The sequence below is a fragment of the Cucumis melo genome, chromosome 8 (assembly GCF_025177605.1).
Source record: "Cucumis melo cultivar AY chromosome 8, USDA_Cmelo_AY_1.0, whole genome shotgun sequence".
Taxonomy (NCBI): domain Eukaryota; kingdom Viridiplantae; phylum Streptophyta; class Magnoliopsida; order Cucurbitales; family Cucurbitaceae; genus Cucumis; species Cucumis melo.
In genome coordinates, this window is record NC_066864.1 from 1,850,884 (window position 1) to 1,869,918 (window position 19,035).

The following is a 19,035-nucleotide window of genomic DNA, read 5'->3' on the forward strand; positions in this document are numbered from 1 at the left end:
TTTAGTCAAACATCCCTCTTCCCTTATCTATGATTTAGATCATACAAGCAAACAATAAGATTAACTACTTTAACATGAATAACTTACTATTGACAAAAAACATAAATATTAAAATTAGAAGTTAGATATTTCAAATATCAATAGTTAACTTAAAAAAATATAATACAGGGTAAATAAGTGATTTATTAAACATACTTCACGTAGAAGTTTGAAAAAAATAATTGAAGATTGTAGCCTACTTACTGTACCATACTAAGATCATGGCTCAACAGTGATAAGTATATAAAAAGGAATTTTAACCAACTCAAGAAGCTAAGTTAACCTTGGTTTTTCCTAACCCCCATTTTCTATCTGTTGTTTAGTTAAGAGTGGAGTGAAAAAGACATAGGACGTAGGTAAATATTGGTGAAAAAAAAAATAATGGCCCAAGGTCTATTTATAAAAGCATACACAAGACTATAGAATTGGGTTCTAAACGAAGGTTGGAACTTGGAAGTGAAGAAGTTGAAAAACAATGGTTCTGCTTGAGAAACTTTGGGATGATGTTGTGGCTGGACCTCAGCCTGTCCGTGGCCTCGGCAAGCTCAGAAAAGTCAGTACTAAGCCCTTGATCGTTAAAGGTAATTCATTCATAATCTTCTCTTCATTCTAATTAGTTAGTTTTGTTCATTTGGTACAAATTATTTCTTGTTGGTTTTAGATTTGGAAGGAGATGGAAGCAAATACCAAAGATCCATGTCTATGCCAGCTAGTCCGGGGACACCCACCACTCCGGTCACACCTACCACGCCGTTAACGGCGGCGCGTAAGGATAATGTTTGGAGAAGCGTCTTCAACCCTGGTAGAAACTTTGCTACCAAGACTATTGGTGCTGAAGTCTTCGACAAGCCTCAACCCAATTCTCCAACTGTTTACGACTGGTACGTACATCCACTTTTCACTGCAGCGACTGAAATTCACGCGCCGCCGTGTAGAATAAAATTGTGGTGATGGTGAAGTGAAATTAGATTGTGGGGTATCTTGCTTGTCCTTAATATTCCCAACAGTTGGTGGATGATAAGAAAAGATTCGAAGTTTTGATTCTTCCAAGTGAGATCCAAGCCCGTCAGATCTGTTGACTTTGTCATAGTCCTGACATCTGAGGGCTTGGATGAGTCCTCTATTTTGTCTTTAGATTAGTCTGACATGAAAAACTCTTTGTTTTGCGGTTTCAGGCTCTACAGCGGTGACACCAAGAGCGAGCACCGTTAAGTGGCGGCTACGACGGCGGTTGAATGTAAATAGTGTCGTAAAAGGGTCGTGTTTGGTGACGTTGACCGGTGGGTTTTGGATGTTTATGTGATATTACATGTTCTAACTAGGTTTTTTAGCATCCGAGTTGTCCAAGCAAGTTTTTATATTGTAGTGTTGAATTTGTGTGAGTCTGTAATTAATTAGGGTTTAAGTCTGCTGACACAGCCAATGATCGGATGACTACTTCATATGGTTCGCCGTGCACGGCGGTGATAAGTGGCTCATGATTGTCGTTTAAATAAATATGGTTTCTCTTCCTTTTTTTTTTTTCTTTCCTTCTAATGAGTCGATATTTTATGATGTTGATAGCCATTAAATTGTGATAATCCAATCTTGATTACAAAGAGTGTAATGAAATGTTAGTAATGGAATGGACCCACCACGCTTAAAAAAGATCTATAGTGGGCCTATGTATTTCCAGCTAGGGCCCACAAATGTGTTAAAAGTTTGAGAAAATCCAAAAGGAATAATAACAATACAAGCGGTTTATGGATAAGCATAGAGTCGTAATCAGTGAGCTACGTTGAAGGTTTAGAATTATTTCAATATTTATTTTATTCAATCTACTATCATGGATTTAATTTTAATTCCATAACATCAACCTTTATTACACTTAATTATCGGGCCAATTTTTAATTAGCAGTTGAGAGATCAATTTCAAATGGTTTTTGAAGAATCAATCAACCACAAAACTAAATTTGACTAAAATTTTGCACCATCTCTCGGCAAAGTTCAACTGATTTAAGTTTACAATTCATTACTCCTAGAGCAACATGAGCATTTATACATAAATTATTAAAAGAAAATCATAAAAACTCGACAATTCAATAATAAACTATCACGAAGATGGATTGTAATCCATATTCCATGGTATATATATTCACATATCAAAACTTTTATCTGTTTAAATCAGTTAAATACTGCAAGGTTGATGGAAATGGCAAATATACATGGAGAAATGGAGAAAGCAGTAGCAAGAAACTAATGGGGACGTTGTTAAAACAACACATTCAGATGGGGGGAAATAGACATGTAGTTGGAACTTCTTATAGCCCTTGGTATCTTGAGTTGATATACACGTATGGAGATTTACCTAAATCTTCAAGGATGAATTGCTAGTAAGCACAAGTGTGTCTGCATATAGAGATTTGATGTTTTTTCTTCCTAGCCAAACAAATTCCTCTTCATCAGCAGAACTCTAGCCCTTTTTCTTATATGCCAAAAGCTGGAATCAAGGGAACAAACTTAAAATGTGGTACAAAAGGTTTATACGATTGGTTATAAATGTAGTGTGCAACTTTTACCAGATAGCCACAAGCTAGCCTATGTGCTTTGAGTTTGGCTGTCGATAGCGTCTCTTGCTCATTTAGTATCTGTACACTTTCTTTACTTGGGTTCTTTATCGCTTCGGAGGTGGAAGGATCAAGTTTCATCTGAAGCTCATTTGCCACGCATATTTCAACAACATCGACTGAAAGTGCGGTTTCAAGAGCAACGTACTGTGGAAGAAAGGAAGTTCAAGAATTAACTAAATAAATGAAGAAAGACTTTAAACAGATAAAGTGCAGCTCCATTTAATGACTGATTACTTGACTTAGGTGTCCAATCATCACTGAAGGCCTGCAGCAAATATATGGTCTTTGCAATGCAGGTATACTTCTATCCATGGAAACGAGCAAAACGTGGATGTCCAACTAAAGTCAGGAAGAATAGGCAAAAGTCATTGATGAATAGAAACAATAAAAGATTGTTGAGCTTTTAAGCAGCAGCTAAAAGAGGCATAGCAGCATGCATGTGATTAGTAGGCGAGCCATTTCTACATAAACATGTCCTCAGTTTATTCGTAAGGAAGTTTAGTAACACGTCAAATAGTTGTCTTTACCTCCTCCTCACTGACATTTTCTGAGTTTCGAACATAATCCGACAGCTTTGCGATGCGGTTATTCCTGGAATTTTTACCAGCCCCCCCATTTGTACCCCCATATCTAGTGTGACTTCTTATTCCACCTTTGCCCCAAGAAAGTTTTTCTGAGCTACCAACAAGCCCTAAAGATGCACCAACATATTCATGTTCAATACCACCAACATCTGCTCCGTCTGCTCCGGTAGCTGAAGAGGACTGTGAAAATCTAACAGGACCACCTCTCCTGGGTCTTTTAGGTCTAGTGTCCATGCGCTCATCAGCAGAAGATGAATTTTTGCTGACATCATAATCATTTTCGTCCTCATTCTCATCAAAGCATAGACTCTCAATATGATTTTGGAAGCTTTTGGGTCCTCTAGAACTTAATCTCCTCGAAGGTTTAGAACGTTTCCTACCCAAAGATTCAGTTTGTCGTTGAAGTGTCTGAGCTATGGAAGTTTGGATCTGTAGCATAATCAAAAAGTAACATTTTAAACCAAACATGAAGATAAAGGATCAAGTAAGCATGATCATATATACCCGATACAAGTACAATCTATAATAGCCATTTTGATGTTCAGGCCGAGATGTTTCCAAGTTAAATGGAATAGAAAAGCACAACAACGAAGAAAAACATGCTCTATTTCATGTCCCGATTCCCCCCACAACTTTTCATTGCATATCGAATAATGACTTAAATAATTCCTCTCCCTCTCTTGGTCAATTTTAGCACAACAAAATATGTGGTTTAATGTAAATTGAACAATGTAAAATGAGCTTATAACTCTGGAAACAAAGTCGCAGAGCTTAGCCTTCTCACCTGCTTATTACGAGCTTTCTCTTCTTCTTGGAAAGCCAGTTCCTATCCATAAAAGAGATAAATTAACAAAATTGGAGCATGCAGAAATGACGATATCAATAATCATTTATCAAACACCAAGCTTACAAGCTAAAACAAAATATTCCCACCTCTTCCTCATATTTTTCAATATCTGGATACAACACAGCAATCAAGGTATCATAATTTGGATCATCTCTCAGAGAGCGTCGACTGGCACAATGGGTGCGGCAAGCAGGGCACTCCTTGTTACTGCAGCAAATTTCAGTACAAGTTTAGTGGAAGGTAGAAAGAAATTGTGCAACGATACTTGTTTATTTTCTTGAGCTGTACAGAAATTAGCAAAATCAAAATAAAAATTACATAAGGGCATACCCTAGACGCATCGATTTGTCTATGCATTCCCTGCAGAAGCGGTGCAGACATTCCATCACTGTTCTGGTCTTTTTTATGATTCCTGCACGTTATGAATTGAAAAACTTTTATCAACCACCTTAAGAAAACTACTCATGCATCAACATCCAAAGTGAGCTCTGAGGTAACCTCACCAAATCCACCTAAATATATTTTCCAAACATGCTAAGACTTAGAATGTAACGGCTCATAGTACTTGCATACAACCACTAAAAAATGTCAAATTTTAGGAATGTTTTGATTTGGAATTTAGTTATTGTCTTATGATAAGGAAGATGTTTTGGTGTCAGCTATAAGTGCATAAACTGAAAGCAAGGAACAACAATCTTAACAAAACGGGCATAAATTTACAAATTGTTGTGTGCAAACATGTAACAACATCACAAACCAGCGGCTCCAAATGAACTTATATGTAGCCTGAAATGGTAAGGTTCGAAAAGGAATATTGAACACCAAAAGAAATGAAAACCAAATCCCATAGCCTCATATGTGACATAATTCAATCACTCGGAGGTGGAAAAATTAATCCTCTCCTCCTTTGCATTTAATCCCGGGCTTAATCATTTGAAATAGCCTTATAGATTGGTTAGTATACAAACTGACAAAAATAAGTTAATTATATATGATGATTGATTTTCAGTATGTGACAACAATCTTGTTAAAGTCAGTAAAGACCTGGATGACACATTGAAACCTATATTAAACAGCTAGACCGTTTCAAGAAGTAAGCATGTTTATGCACTTGGAGAACGCGAATTGTATAAGTATTAAAACCAGATGTTCGAATCAATAGAAATCTTTTTTTACGTGAGACAAATATGTTCAACAAGAAGGGATTAATCAAACATACCTAAGCAGATAGGACATTGAACTTCTTTCCGAATGTCTGACAGTTTCACGGCGATAAATCTGGAAAAGAAAACCAGACAGAGATTTAGGATGCCGGAACAATCGCAAAACACATAAGATCGTGTTAATTGTTCAGGGAATTCTACTGTTCACCATGCAATTATAGAACCGATAAACAACTTTCTGTTCATAGTCTCAAACACAAATATTCTATAACACGACCCAAACCCAAATAGTTCGTTCATCGCGTGAGCGAAAGGGCACCGCTCAAGCTGTCAAAAATTTAGGTAACTCGTTCCTAATGAAATGCCGGGTTTTCCAGTCGTTATCTTATTGGAAATTGCGTAAAATTGGATCCGATAATCAATGGCGGGAACCAGCAAAATTTTCCCGTGAACGCTTCAGTTATAGTAAGCTTGATTCCACGTTGAGTGAATACTTGATCTCGAATCATGTGAGCTTTAACATCATAGAGAAGCTAAAACCATGTGAGCTCCATCGTCATTACCCACCCAGCAACTCGTAGCATATGTAAAAACAGATTGATCGCACATACAACCTCGAGAACTCACTTCTCCCACAAGATCCAGCTCCCAATTCCACTAACCATAATCGGAAAAGAAACTCAAAACTTGAAACTAAGGAAAACTCCGGTGCAGGAAAAAAATCGACGAGTGCCTCGGCACGTGAAGCGTACACAGCTGGTCTTCGAATACGGTCACAGCAAGACCTCAACGAACAATACCACGAGGCACACCATGCAGATCCCAAATCAATCCCAAGCAGTTAGCCACGAAAGAAACTCCATAACCAACCAGACGAAACAAATCAAAAGAGTAAATAGAGTAAAAGGGAACAACACGGAAAAGAAGACGAACAAAAAGAAGCAAACTCAAAACAGAGCTCATAAACGGAACATACTCGTCCTCATCTCCTTGACTGGACGAAGAGCTTCGATCGGATTCTGGGAAAAGAAGGAACAACAAAGAACACCACGAACTCAGTACAAACACAAAGAAAATAATTAAAGAAAGAAATAATAAGATATATGAAATGCAGGAAGATCAAAGAATAGGGTACATCGTGAAAATTAAGGTTGGTGAAGAGAAAAAAGAAGCGTACCCTGAGATTGTTCGTCTTGAGAGCGTTCATTATTGAAGGTATTATGGAGTCGCGGCGGCAAAAGATCAACATCGAGAGAGTCGTAAGCGCGCTTTCGAGCCGGCATTGCTTCGTTCTGAAGCAAAATAAGTTGAAGAAAGGAAGAAAAGAAGTTGTAAGTTGAGAAAAATTGAGGTTCGTAGAGGACGATGAAGGGGGCGGTGGAGCAAAATATCAGAGCCGAGAGGGAGGGAGCCTCGTTTTCGTGGTTTTACGAAATTTCCACGGCATCAGATTTTGATTAAACAAAGAAAACAAAAAAAAAAAAAAAAAAAAAAAAAAGCACACAACACCAAAGAATTTTGGAACGCTCTTTCATCTAAATGCAATTTACATAATATACCAATTTGCATACTGTACCCAATAACTCAATCTACGGTATTTTAGTAATTTTGCATACAAACATCTTTTTTCTTTTTATTTTTCCTTATTTGTTCGTAATTTGTAAATTTGTTCTACGAATTGAACAAAGTTTGCGGCTTAAGGCCACATTTTAAAAAAATAAAAATAAAAAAGTCAATGGGTCGTTTATCTACACACTCTCTACCTCTCTTAAATACAATGAAATAAACTTTAATTTCAGATCCTCAAAGCAGCAGAGAGAATTCATTTACATACACAATCATTTTCATGGCTGTTCCCAATGCAATCACTTCTCTATTTACCCACCTACCTATTTCTTATTCTATGAGATCAACCATTTTATACTTAAATGTGTTTTATCCCCTCATTTTTCTCCATTCTAATGTTGTTCTAAAAAATTATGTCTGTTTCTTGAAGTTGTTTAGGATAAATCAAGTCAGAGTTATAAAACCATAAGATAATATAAATTTATATACTATATCATCTAACGTTTTTCACATTTGTTTTTATATCATCTTAAAATTATCAATTAACTCACAATTTTAAGTAGGAACAAAATAAATTAATATTCAATTATCTAATAATATTATCACTCGTTAAATGCTAGTAACAAATTTAGTGGATGAGTTTAGTTAATGATGATCCATTATGTAAGGTTCGTTTAAGACAAATAAAAAAAAAAAAAATATTGATATGAAACATGTAATGATAGTTTTTGTTTAGATTACATGTCATTGGACGTTATATTCATATTGTTTTAACTTGTGGCTGAAAGTGAAAGATGGCTTGGTTTTGATTAATTTCTCATACATCGAAGTTTGGAATGGTCTCTAATGACCTTTTGGCAGAGATACTTGAAGTTAAAGGCCAACTGATTTCACTACTAAACTAAAATCCAAACTATTTTAACCTTTTTTCACATTGTATAAGTTGCATAATTTAGTTATATCATTTTTATTTTATATTATTTAATAATTAATTAGATGATTGAGTGCTGTGTTTTTTGTTTTTTTTTTTTTTTTGATAATGATAGACCTTAGAAGAAGCTTGATAGTATAGTCTACTTGTAGAGATATTACATGAGAAATTAAATTCATGGATTCATCGGATGTTCTTTGGAGGCTTATAAGTCACTACTGTGTATATGTATATACTTTTCCTTGTTATTTATTTTTAACATTTGCCTTATTTATAATAACAAAATATTGTTTTAGTTGTTCATTCATTAAAATTTAATCTATGGATTTTTAAAAATCTAATTTTAATACATGTATTTTCAATATTAAATTGAGTTGTTGGTTATTGTTTTTTAGAATTGTTAACTATGAGAATTTTCAATATAAATATGTTTAATTTCCATACTGTATTTTCTTACATGGTTGTTGTTGTTATTATTTGGTCAAATTATTACTATTAGATTTGAAACCATCAATTGAATTAAGAATATGTGTTTTTCTAGAGTAATTTAGAATATTCAATATATTTTGAATACTTTAATCAATCAAAATTGGTTAAATTTGAAAACAATGTAATAGTTATTGTGAAGCCCCAACAATTGCTTGGTATTGTGCTAGCTTATCATACAAGTTAATTTATTATCGTTCATATTGTAGCATAATTACATATTAATTACTATTGAACTAAACAAATTTCTATAAAAAAAGATGAATGTTGTGATATTTTTCTTTTGAAAATATTAATCAAATAGGTAAAGTTTAAAAACTATGAAAGAAAAAGAAAACTTCATTTATTAAATTAAATAGGATATAAACATGATTGAGAACTAAGTAGAGTAACACTGCTTATTTTAGGATAAGATGTGAATTAAAAGTGGTTTAATTATTAAATTGAAAACACCCTATAGAGAGGGAGATATAATCTACGTGGCATTGTTACACATGGTAAAAGTAAATAATCGATGCCACGTCAGCTGTAGAGAGTGAATCTCCTCGACGAAAGTCTAGTCATACTGTGTGTACGTCACAACTTCCACACGCCCACCTCAAGTTTTACAATTCCATGTCAATTTATCGAAATACCCTTCATTTCACCTCTAGTTTAGAATCTGACTCCACTTTTTTCTTTCAACCAATGGAGGCTATTACCGCCATTTCAACGACAGTTTGAATCCTTTAAATCTCAACAGAAATCAGTTAAAAACTCAAACCTTCTTCGGTTAATTTTAACACAGCCATGGCTCGTAATCTCATATTCCTTCTCCTTCTCTTCTCCTTCAGTTCTCCATCGCTTTCAGCTTCAATTCCATCTCCCAATTCCGAATGTGAAGCTCAGCTTCAACAAGGCTGCCATGACAGAGCCGAGTCTCTCAAACTCAAGCTCATCGCCATTGCTACAATTTTAGTCGCGAGCATGATCGGCGTTTCTCTTCCCCTCTTCTCCCGCGCCATGCCAGTTCTTCAACCAGAGGGAAAAACCTTTGCAATTGTCAAGGCATTTGCCTCCGGTGTGATTCTAGCAACTGGTTATATGCACGTTCTCCCTGATTCCTTCAATTTCTTAACATCCCCCTGTTTGCCAGAGAATCCATGGCGGAAATTCCCTTTCCCCACATTCATAGCAATGCTATCCGCTATCATGACTCTAATGTTGGACTCTTTTACGTTGAGCCACTACAATAAACAGTCGGTGCAGGATCAATTATCAGAAGAGGCGGAGATCAAGAATGAGAACCGCAAGGAAATGAGTGAAAATTTGGGTAAAGAAGAAGGAACCGGAAAAAAACTCGATTCGCAATTGCTACGACACCGTGTTATTGCGCAATTACTAGAAGCTGGGATTCTAGTGCATTCGGTAGTGATAGGGCTTTCACTAGGGGCTTCGGAGAATCCGTGCACCATAAGACCGCTCATCGCTGCGCTGTGCTTTCATCAACTGTTTGAAGGGATGGGGCTTGGAGGGTGCATTCTACAGGCGGAATACAGGATAAAGATGAAGGCGATAATGGTGTTTTTCTTCTCGGTTACGACGCCGTTTGGAATAGGATTGGGGATTGGGTTGTCGAATGTGTACAGTGAGAATAGTCCGACGGCGCTAATAGTAGTGGGGATTTTGAATGCTTTATCGGCTGGGTTGCTGAATTACATGGCGTTGGTTGATTTATTGGCGCATGATTTCATGGGGCCTAAATTACAAGCCAATCTCAAGCTGCATATATGGGCTTATGTTGCTGTTTTGTTGGGAGTTGGAGGCATGTCTTTGTTGGCAAAATGGGCTTAGTTTTGAGACAGCAGAAGAGTTAAGAGTTACTTTTTTTTTTTTTTTTTTATTCTTTTTTGTTATATATTGCTTTATTCTTTTATTTTTTATGCGTAGTGTTTTGATTCTTTTTCCCACTGGGAAGATTATTGGTTAGTACCCGCAGCCATTGTTGACAATTTCATTATAATCATGGCAGTGAACATTAACAACACTTTTAGAAGATTCTTCCTGGAAAGAATTTAGATAGAAAATACAACCTTTTAACTTAAAACACACGACTCCACTTGCTTCTACTTCTCTATCACATAAAAAAAATAGAAAAAAACACACTTTTTAAAAAATAAAAACGAATATGCAACACAGCTTAGGGAACTATACCGAGATTCATCAAGATAAATGTATCCAAGTTCTTTCTAACGTGAATACCTATGTTAATTAATATTTTTTATTTTTATAATTAGTCCTCCGTAATTTAACAAGTTAATTCTATTGGACACATAATTACACAATTAGAAAATCTTACTATGACATTAATAAATATAAATTTAATTACAAATTTAGTAAAAATCAAAATTATAGATCTAATTCTTACTCTTTAAAAAAAATTAAAATTTAGTCTATGTAAATTAGAACTATAGTTTTACCCTAGAGAGTATTTTATGAGCATATAAATATTCTATGCTATTCAGGGAGTTTTATCTAAACTAAATTATAACTGTGGACAAAATTGATTTACTAAACATAAAATTTGAATTAACATCAATTAAAATTTTAAAAAATTCAAAATTCTAGACCTCAACACAAAATTGGAAGTAGAATCAATTATATATATATATATATATATATATATATATATATATATAATTAATTCTAAAAAAAAAACTTGCCAAAACTTTATAGTTCTATTTTTATTTTTATTTTTATTTCCTTAATTATTTTTTCCTAGCAAAAAAATTTTAATTACTATCTTTCATTTATAGCAAAGACACACACACCCAGATAGACCCATGACCCAACCGTATATATACAATATTAAAATCTATTAATATTATAAATAGGCGTGCCGTTAGATAACGTATCTCATTTCGCGTAGCATCTTACCCGCGCGTGCCCCGTAGAAGAAGGTCTACTGCTGATTGTGTCAACCTAAGCTGCTATCCTCCACACCGTCTTCCTCATCTTCCTTTCTCACACTACTTCACCGGTAACACATTCCCCACAATTTTTCTTCAATCTTCTTCTAACTATTTTTAGATTTATCACGAACTTACCTTCAATTTGTTCTTTTTTCTTTTCTATTTCATTCCTCATTTTCTTCGTCTTTGTTTACCGTTATCTTCTATCCTTTCGTTCACCGCATGTGAAGCTGATTTGAATCTCTTGGAAATTAGAATCCAAACCGGTTGATTGCATGCGATTATTATAGATAAGGTCGTTCGGCGGATCATAATCTTGAATCTGCTAGTACAGTATTTACTAATAATTTTTTAGAGGAACATAGAAGATACTTTCGGTTGGTCGTGTTTTTCTTGGTTGAATAAATATCCGTAAATTTGTGGTGTGTCATTAAGTTCTTCAATGTGTTTCAACGTACAATTAAGATTAATCGTTGAAGTTATTTTGATTGATTATGATTTTCGACTTTCCCCAATTTGATTCCTGCTTGAGAAGTCAAGTAATCACGTGCTTTGGTTGTGGATTGTATATTGACATACAGTCAATGTAATTAACTTAACTATCTTCATATTCCGTTCAGTTATCGTATTCAGTGATTAATATTAAAGTTCAAATTAAGACGGAAGGGACACAACTAGAAAGTTTAGTAAGGTAAGTGCTTGATGACTTTGGTTTTTGTGGATAATGCACTGAATGTAACACCTTGCCCTAACGAGGATAAATACGGAACGAAGACTTTTTAGATGTTTTGATTGGTTAAAGTTTCGAACAAGAAACCTTTAGTCTATAATACAATGGCTTGGGAAAAAAACTTTTGATTTTTTGTTTTTATCCATTCTTAGTTTGTATAGTAAATAATGTAATTTTGTGTTTTTATTCTCATTTTAATTTAGTTATTAATAAATATTATTGTTTTACGATAAGAACGTAGAGTAATAATGTATCTGTAATTGATATTTAACGGAAGTTGAGGTTTTATGAAATAGCAGCAATAGTGATTTTATTGAGATTTAAATGATAAAAAAATAAAGAGACTAATAATTCTATTTAGATTTAAAACAATCAAGGACTTTAATTTAGTTTTTTTATGTGAACGTTGATTTTTATGACAAAAATAAAGATTATAATCCTATGTGTAAAGGATCTTTTTTGCATTTTCTTCTAAATTGTACAATCCTATGTGTTATGGATGAGAAATCCTCTCATGATATGCTAATGGCTTGAGGGGTTGAGTTTAGGTTGTAGGAGAAACGAGTGAACTTCTAGTTGTAGAAAACACCTTTCTTAATGCAAAGTTAAGACCAGAAAATTCAGATCAGTGAATTCATCAAGGAAAGTGTAGAATATCTTTTTGTTTACTTGGTATAAGTATTAGAATGTGGATGCTTGGCTGGGCTAATGTGGTTTCGCAAATCGTAAGCTTCTACCTGAAGCAAATAGCAGAATCATTTCATTATCTCGCCTTTGAATTTTAAGTTTATTTTCATGGGAATGATGGAAACAGTGCATAATTGTTTTTCAATTGAGCTTATTTTTATTTTGAACTTGTACTCTTTCTCTAAACCAGCCAGTCTTCCAGTCATGGCGAAACGTGAAATTGTGGATCACGCTAGAAATTTTGCCATCATGGTCAGAGTCCAAGGCCCTGTGAGTCACTATCTTCCTTGCCCCTTTTCCATGTTCCCATGCTTCAATTTCCGTTGAGATGGTGAAAAATCAGTGCGAGCCTTATGATTTAGGACCCGAAGGGCCTGAAGATGCAAAAACATGCATTCCATCAGTATCAGTGAGAATTTCTTATCTGATAGATTGTTTTAGTTGTTGTATGTCTTTGACTTGGAAAATAATTAATGGATTCCCTCTACTTATTTGGCATGTGAAGTTCTGGGAGGACAACTCTTTCAGCATCTGGAATGATATTACCTGAAACCCTTTATGACAGCAGGGCCACTAAGCATCTTGGTAATTATAAGGATCAATTTGCAACATTGGTTCTTACTGTTTCCTCCATTTTTGAGCCTTTTATGCCACTTCAACACAGAGATACTATTCACAAGGTTAACTTCACTTACAATGCTGCAGAAGGGGGGAATTGTAACTGTTCTGGGTTTTGTTGTAGTTATAAAATTATCATTTTCCGCTTGTTAGATTTATATATGTGATTAACTGGATCAATTTATTTGATTAGCCTTTTTACTATCTGCAGGGAAAGCCTGAGTTAATTCCTGGTGTTCAGATTGACATTATGGTTGAGGTATAATTTATAAGATTGTAAATTGTAATTGTATATTTGATAAGTTCACAAGTTTTCTTGAATGGTTAATTTAGCAGTCAAAACTCACATATGAATAATCCCTTGCGACACAGGGTATCTCGAGAGATTCTGATGTTAGCAAAACTCCTCACTGGCATGCTGCGCACTTGTTGGCTTTGGTAGGCAATCATTTTTCTCACTATTTAGATGGGATTCCAACAGTTTCATGAAATCCAAATTAGACTTCTATTTTTCTATGGTGATGTTTAACTCACAGGGTAAATTTCTGTAATCATGGATTAGGTTCAGCCTTTATTTTTTATGTCAGTTTATTTTAAGGTATAAGTTTTTCTGATCCCACTGCCGTAGAAAACAACGTTACATAAATTTAGGAGTATGTGTTCTTTCCAATAACACCTTGTTTACTCGCTACTCTGCCTCTGATAGTAAGCATTTGCACATTTTGTTTTAATAATATATTATGTGTTTGAATTTATTTAGCTGGCATGCAATTGTTTTTTTTTTTTTTTTTTTTTTTTTGTCAATTTAGATAACTGTATTTTGCAGTATGATATACCTACATCTGCCACTGCTCTTCAATCAGTCATGGATGCATCCTTAGATTCATTACATCAGAGATGGGAGGTCGGCTGGTCTTTGGCCTCATATACAAATGGTTCTCCATCTTTTAGGGATTCTCTTCGGGGACAGGTTTTAATATCTGCTGTCTTTTATTTATGAACTAAAACAATACTCATTTGAAGAAATGAACCTAACTCTTGATAAATGAAATTTGAAGGTTGTTCGAGTTAATATTCTATTAAACAAATTTTCTCTAGGAAGAGCTATCATACCACATATGTAAGAGTTTAGCATGGTGAGTGGTCCTTTGGTTGATAAAATAGTTGAATTACCATACATACTTCCCTTTCTCTTGTAATCTATATATCACGAGACAACAAAGGTAATAATTATATAAAACTGTAAAAGGTTAACTTGCCAATGTAGGTAGAATCATGTATGGCCACCTAGAAGAAGCTACAGCATTAACACATTGTCAAATTGAATTTGCTTGTAACAACTAACTGGATCGATACCCATTTAACCAAAAAAAAAAAAAAAAAGAAAAGGAAAAAAAAACCTTTTATTAATTTGGTGGGAAGTGCAACAAAAGGGGACACAAACCAGGGTTAGGATGAAGCCAAATATAATGCTCAAATGAGGCACCCACCTAGATCAAAACTGAGTGTTCCATTGTGCTTCACAGAGTGTCCCAAGTTGTTTTAACTCTATTTGGGAAACAATAGATAAAGAAGGAGAGCCAGCAATAAATTTAATATAATTGCACTTCTTTTGTTTTGCCACCATATTTATGGCCCTCCCTCCCTCCCTCCCTCTCTCTCTCGTTTTAAGTCTCCTTAGTGTAGTTTCTGGTTCATTTTCAGATTGAGAATGAAAAGAGGACTATTGTTGGTAGCCAGAGATTTTTGGATTTGGAAGGATCTAACAAGAACAATGACTTAACAATAAGAATCGCCATTCTTGGTGTTACCTCACTCTCAAAGGTGATTTCCTACCTCTCCTTGCCTGCCATTCATTAGAAAATTTCACTTCTATGGATTGCAGGATAGGTTAGGCATTTCATGAATGTCCAAAGCGTTAGCTTTGTCTTTTTTACTTGTAATGTCTAGTGCTAGTTACTAATATTTGAGTTCTTTAGGACATGCCAAACATAAATATATCTCCCTCAAGGCAGAGAGGATCCTTTCTTCTTGCTGTTGGTTCTCCTTTTGGTGTTCTATCACCGGTGCATTTCCTTAACAGGTATATCTGTTATATAGTTCATACAATTTTACCCTTGAGTTCTCAAACAGTTCCAGTCTAGCAAATGTTTAGGACTCTATTCACATTGAAATTTTGTATAATCCTAGATGCTCTTGTTCCTCTCTTGTTTTTCTAGTTCAGTTAGTATCGGTTTCAGCATGACTAAATGGAATACTGGAATGTCACTGGAGATGTTAGTAGTTGATTGATAACAGATTCTGCAGATGGCTGTAGAAGATTTTCTTTTCTTTCATATTTATCAATAGTGACATGTTTCTGAATTTACATATCTATTTTCTGTTTGCCAATCCTAATTGCTTTCAAGGGGGAAATATACTGTCAAATAATTCAGATTGAGTCTGTTATTGCATCTGGTGTTTGTTGTGTGACTAGTAGCCTTTGATTTTTGACCAAATTAGCATATCGGTTGGATCAATTTCCAATTGCTACCCTCCTAGCTCATTGAGCAAGTCATTACTGATGGCTGACATGCGGTGTCTTCCTGGTATGTTTATCTTTCTGCTCTATTGTATTCTGTTTTCTTCTGGTGGTTTCTTTCTTACAATTATGATACTCCGTCTGGTAGGAATGGAAGGCTGTCCAGTTTTTGATGAAAAAGCACGTCTCATTGGTGTTCTGATTAGGCCACTTGTGCATTATATGACTGGTGCTGAGATTCAGGTATGATGAAATTGTTTGCTTTTAACGTATTATTAATTTAATTGCACTTGGAGTTATTGCATTGTGTGAGACTCTAGCCTTGGTAACAGCTGTTGATTCCATGGGGAGCCATCGCAACTGCTTCCAGTGGTCTACTGCTAGGACCTTGTAATGCTGGAGAAAGGATTGACAACGACAATGGGTGTATTAGTGCTGTGGGGAATTTGGCAGTGAATAAGGAACAAAAATTTGAGGAAGGCTTCAGCAGTATTCAAGAAAGTTCTGCTTGTTCTCGTCCTTTCCCATTTAAAATTGAGAAGGCAGTGGCTTCTGTTTGTCTTGTTACAATGGGCGAAGGAATATGGGCATCTGGCGTTTTGCTCAACAGCCAAGGCCTAATACTCACGAATGCCCACTTGATAGAGCCATGGAGATTTGGGAAAACAAATGTTAGTGGAGAAAAATCAATTGAAAATTCCAAGCTGCTGCAGTCCCGCACTGAGCATTCTCCGTGTTCAATGAATAATGGTGTTTTTGGCCAAAAGAGTGGAAATATAGAACCAAATGCCTCTAAAAATGGAAATATTCTTCTCCACAACCAACTTGAGGATAATAAGTTAAGTTTTGCTAACTATGGCCGTAGAAACTTGCGTGTTCGCTTGAGTCATGCAGAGCCTTGGATATGGTGTGATGCTAAATTGTTATACATCTGCAAGGGACCTTGGGATGTTGCCCTCTTGCAGCTCGAACGAATACCAGAGCAGCTCTCCCCTATTATAATGGATTGTTCTTGCCCATCCTCAGGGTCAAAGATACATGTTATTGGACATGGACTGTTGGGACCGAAATCTGGTATCTCTTTCATCAAATTTATTGGTCTATTATTATTGTTGTCTGATCTTTTAGTTTGCCATGGTTCATGTTGGTGTTAGAAAAAGTTCTGTTCCAGGACTAGGGATGAACCGGATGAAGGAGCCTTTCTTTCTTATCCAGTTTAGGACCATTTAAATAGTTTTAATAGTCATTCTGCAGTCATCATCATTATTCTTTGATGGATTACTTGATTGCCTAAAAGGATTCCTTGAAAGAAAAAGAACGTGTTATTTCCAATTAATACAGATGAAGTGGTGTCCCACTGAATAATGGTTCTCTACCTTTTCATCTGGACAGGATAACTAATTTTCTAGTGTTCCTTTTTTTTCTATTGGGAAAATATCAATTTATACCCATAAACGAGACTTGTATCAATTTAAACAGAACTAATAATTGTATTAATTTAAAACCCTGAACTTTTTTTATTGTATCAATTTAAATCTTAAGTGTTGTATCAATTTATAGCCTCCATTACATTTCATTTGGACAAACATAATATTATTAATTAAACTCCTAAATGTTATAAAACAAATGTTGTCCATGTGTGCAAGAATTGATGCAATGAAGATTTTCATAGGTAATCTTAAGAATGCGCCATCCTAAACTTTAGGAGTTTATGGATAGAAGTATATGTTTCACATGATATTTTAAAAACAAATTATGCAAGTTGATATTTTCCTTTTTTCTTTTTTCCACAAATTAATTTGCCAATGCCTCGTGAAACATATGCCTAAATATTTATATTTTACATTATCTGACTCTAGTTTGAATTTTGTTAGGCTTGTCCCCTTCTGTTTGCTCTGGTGTGGTGTCTAATGTGGTGAAAGCAAAGATTCCCTCATCTTATCACAAAGGAGATTCATTAGAATATCTTCCTGCGATGCTTGAAACAACCGCTGCTGTGCACCCTGGTGGTAGTGGGGGTGCTGTTGTCAATTCAGAAGGCCATATGATTGGACTTGTTACAAGGTACGGTGCAATAAATAAAGATCAATCTGTCCATATTAGGTTTAGCTTGTTAGAGGCTGCTTCTGACTATTTAAAGGGAACTGGTGAACTTATGGGGTAATATAAGTTTCCAGATATGTTGAAGTATTCAGTATATTAGGGTAAAAAAATGAACTATTCGTTGTGTTTGAAATAGAAACAAGGAATCAATTTTCCATTTAAATTTCTATTGACTTGAGAATTGAAATGGCAAAATATAAGGAAACCTATTCGTTAGTTTTGTTTGTGGGCGGCTATTCTTAGGTAGATTGTTCGGTTTTATTTGGGCGATGCTTTCAGTTTTCTTCAATTTTTTGATTGGTATCTCTTTATCCATATGCAAATAAGAGGGGAACAAGTTAACAATTTGCTTTGTTTAGTGATGTTATTTCGCATAAAACAATTTGCTCAGTTTTATGGCGGATTTCTACTGGAAATTAATAATTTCTTTGAAATGTTGATACAGCAATGCAAGGCATGGGCGAGGAGTTATTATTCCACACTTGAACTTCAGCATACCATGTGCAGCTTTGGAACCCATCCATAGGTTCTCCAAAGGTTGACCAGCTGAATTTAATCGTATTGTGTGGCTTGACCAACTTTTGTCATTTACGATCTACGAACATAAATTACCACAGCATGAGTCCTATTTCTAATTTTAGCGGTTCGTTTTTTTTCACTTACAGACATGGAGGACCTCTCAGTTTTAAAAGTTCTGGATGAACCAAATGAGCAGCTTTCTTCTATATGGGCATTGATGTCACAGCGATCTCCCAAGCCCTCTCCTCTGCCAGATCTGCCTGAATTGCTAGGTGAAGACCATGGATCAAAAGGGAAAGGTTCTCGATTTGCAAAGTTCATCGCCGAACGGCGTGAAGTACTCCGAAAGCCAACTCTTCATAACGAGGGGGAAAGGCTGCTTCCATCTGATATAACCCGTAGCAAGTTATGACCATTGTTAAAACAAGGTGCATTGTTCAATATCTTTTTATGGGAACTGCTGGTTCAGCGTTGCTTTTGGTTTCGGGTATTGAGGTATAATTTTATTCTTTATCTTGATATGGACATTACACCTTAGAGATGAAAGACATCTAATCAATTATTTTTTTTAGGGATAGTTGCAACTATAGCAAGTAGATTCGAAATAATCAAACATATAGTGATATTTTATAAACATTATTTGCAAAGTCTAATAATATTTTGAAAAATTGTTGTATACTT

At 35.1% G+C, this 19,035-nt stretch overlaps 4 protein-coding genes across 10 annotated transcripts; 3 read left to right on the plus strand and 1 right to left on the minus strand.

The window, feature by feature from the left end:
- Nucleotides 1–207: 207 nt before the first annotated feature.
- LOC103484508 (dormancy-associated protein 1-like) lies at nt 208–1,550 on the plus strand. Of its 2 annotated transcripts, XM_008441609.2 has the most exons (3): nt 208–620; nt 701–920; nt 1,215–1,550. In XM_008441609.2, the coding sequence occupies exons 1-3, from the start codon at nt 515–517 to the stop codon at nt 1,249–1,251; spliced, it is 363 nt and encodes a 120-aa protein (XP_008439831.1). In that variant the 5' UTR covers nt 208–514; the 3' UTR covers nt 1,252–1,550. The 2 variants fall into 2 exon arrangements, with proteins under 2 accessions (XP_008439831.1, XP_050944561.1); XM_051088604.1 differs by having other exon boundaries at nt 401–620; nt 701–1,550.
- A 566-nt stretch (nt 1,551–2,116) lies between these two features.
- Nucleotides 2,117–6,755, minus strand: LOC103484507 (putative E3 ubiquitin-protein ligase RING1a). 2 transcript variants are annotated; one of them, XM_008441608.3, is made up of 10 exons: nt 6,420–6,755; nt 6,219–6,261; nt 5,299–5,357; nt 4,410–4,491; nt 4,166–4,286; nt 4,017–4,058; nt 3,176–3,661; nt 2,883–2,987; nt 2,598–2,792; nt 2,117–2,518 (listed from the first exon to the last, which is right to left on the minus strand). In XM_008441608.3, exons 1-10 carry the CDS (start codon nt 6,523–6,525, stop codon nt 2,492–2,494), a joined length of 1,266 nt encoding a protein of 421 aa, XP_008439830.1. In that variant the 5' UTR covers nt 6,526–6,755; the 3' UTR covers nt 2,117–2,491. The 2 variants fall into 2 exon arrangements, with proteins under 2 accessions (XP_008439830.1, XP_050944562.1); XM_051088605.1 differs by lacking the exon at nt 2,883–2,987 and having other exon boundaries at nt 6,420–6,706.
- Nucleotides 6,756–9,002: 2,247 nt separating this feature from the next.
- LOC103484506 (fe(2+) transport protein 1-like) lies at nt 9,003–10,230 on the plus strand. The gene has a single exon (XM_008441606.3). The coding sequence runs from the start codon at nt 9,015–9,017 to the stop codon at nt 10,056–10,058; it is 1,044 nt and encodes a 347-aa protein (XP_008439828.2). The 5' UTR covers nt 9,003–9,014; the 3' UTR covers nt 10,059–10,230.
- Nucleotides 10,231–11,084: 854 nt separating this feature from the next.
- Nucleotides 11,085–19,035, plus strand: LOC103484509 (glyoxysomal processing protease, glyoxysomal). Of its 5 annotated transcripts, XM_008441612.3 has the most exons (16): nt 11,090–11,244; nt 11,797–11,867; nt 12,784–12,863; nt 12,956–13,002; nt 13,099–13,273; nt 13,423–13,470; nt 13,584–13,649; nt 14,038–14,181; nt 14,916–15,035; nt 15,191–15,294; nt 15,714–15,799; nt 15,881–15,975; nt 16,065–16,806; nt 17,607–17,796; nt 18,281–18,372; nt 18,501–19,035. In XM_008441612.3, exons 3-16 carry the CDS (start codon nt 12,798–12,800, stop codon nt 18,764–18,766), a joined length of 2,241 nt encoding a protein of 746 aa, XP_008439834.2. In that variant the 5' UTR covers nt 11,090–11,244; nt 11,797–11,867; nt 12,784–12,797; the 3' UTR covers nt 18,767–19,035. The 5 variants fall into 5 exon arrangements, with proteins under 5 accessions (XP_008439832.2, XP_008439834.2, XP_008439837.2 ...); XM_008441610.3 differs by lacking the exon at nt 11,797–11,867 and having other exon boundaries at nt 11,085–11,244; XM_008441615.3 differs by lacking the exon at nt 11,797–11,867 and having other exon boundaries at nt 11,100–11,244; nt 12,788–12,863.

What these genes read in the sequence shown, in the direction of transcription:
- LOC103484508 (XM_051088604.1), top strand. Translation starts at nt 515, where the DNA reads ATGGTTCTGCTTGAGAAACTTTGGGATGATGTTGTGGCTGGACCTCAG. An exon ending in TAAGCCCTTGATCGTTAAAG is followed by an intron (nt 621 to 700) that starts GTAATTCATTCA and finishes TGTTGGTTTTAG; the next exon opens with ATTTGGAAGGAGATGGAAGC.
- LOC103484507 (XM_008441608.3), bottom strand. Translation starts at nt 6,525, where the DNA reads ATGCCGGCTCGAAAGCGCGCTTACGACTCTCTCGATGTTGATCTTTTG. An exon ending in TCAATGTCCTATCTGCTTAG is followed by an intron (nt 4,492 to 5,298) that starts GTATGTTTGATT and finishes CATAACGTGCAG; the next exon opens with GAATCATAAAAAAGACCAGA. An exon ending in TTGAAAAATATGAGGAAGAG is followed by an intron (nt 4,059 to 4,165) that starts GTGGGAATATTT and finishes TTTTATGGATAG; the next exon opens with GAACTGGCTTTCCAAGAAGA.
- LOC103484506 (XM_008441606.3), top strand. Translation starts at nt 9,015, where the DNA reads ATGGCTCGTAATCTCATATTCCTTCTCCTTCTCTTCTCCTTCAGTTCT.
- LOC103484509 (XM_008441610.3), top strand. Translation starts at nt 12,798, where the DNA reads ATGGCGAAACGTGAAATTGTGGATCACGCTAGAAATTTTGCCATCATG. An exon ending in CATGCATTCCATCAGTATCA is followed by an intron (nt 13,003 to 13,098) that starts GTGAGAATTTCT and finishes TGGCATGTGAAG; the next exon opens with TTCTGGGAGGACAACTCTTT. An exon ending in AGATTGACATTATGGTTGAG is followed by an intron (nt 13,471 to 13,583) that starts GTATAATTTATA and finishes CTTGCGACACAG; the next exon opens with GGTATCTCGAGAGATTCTGA.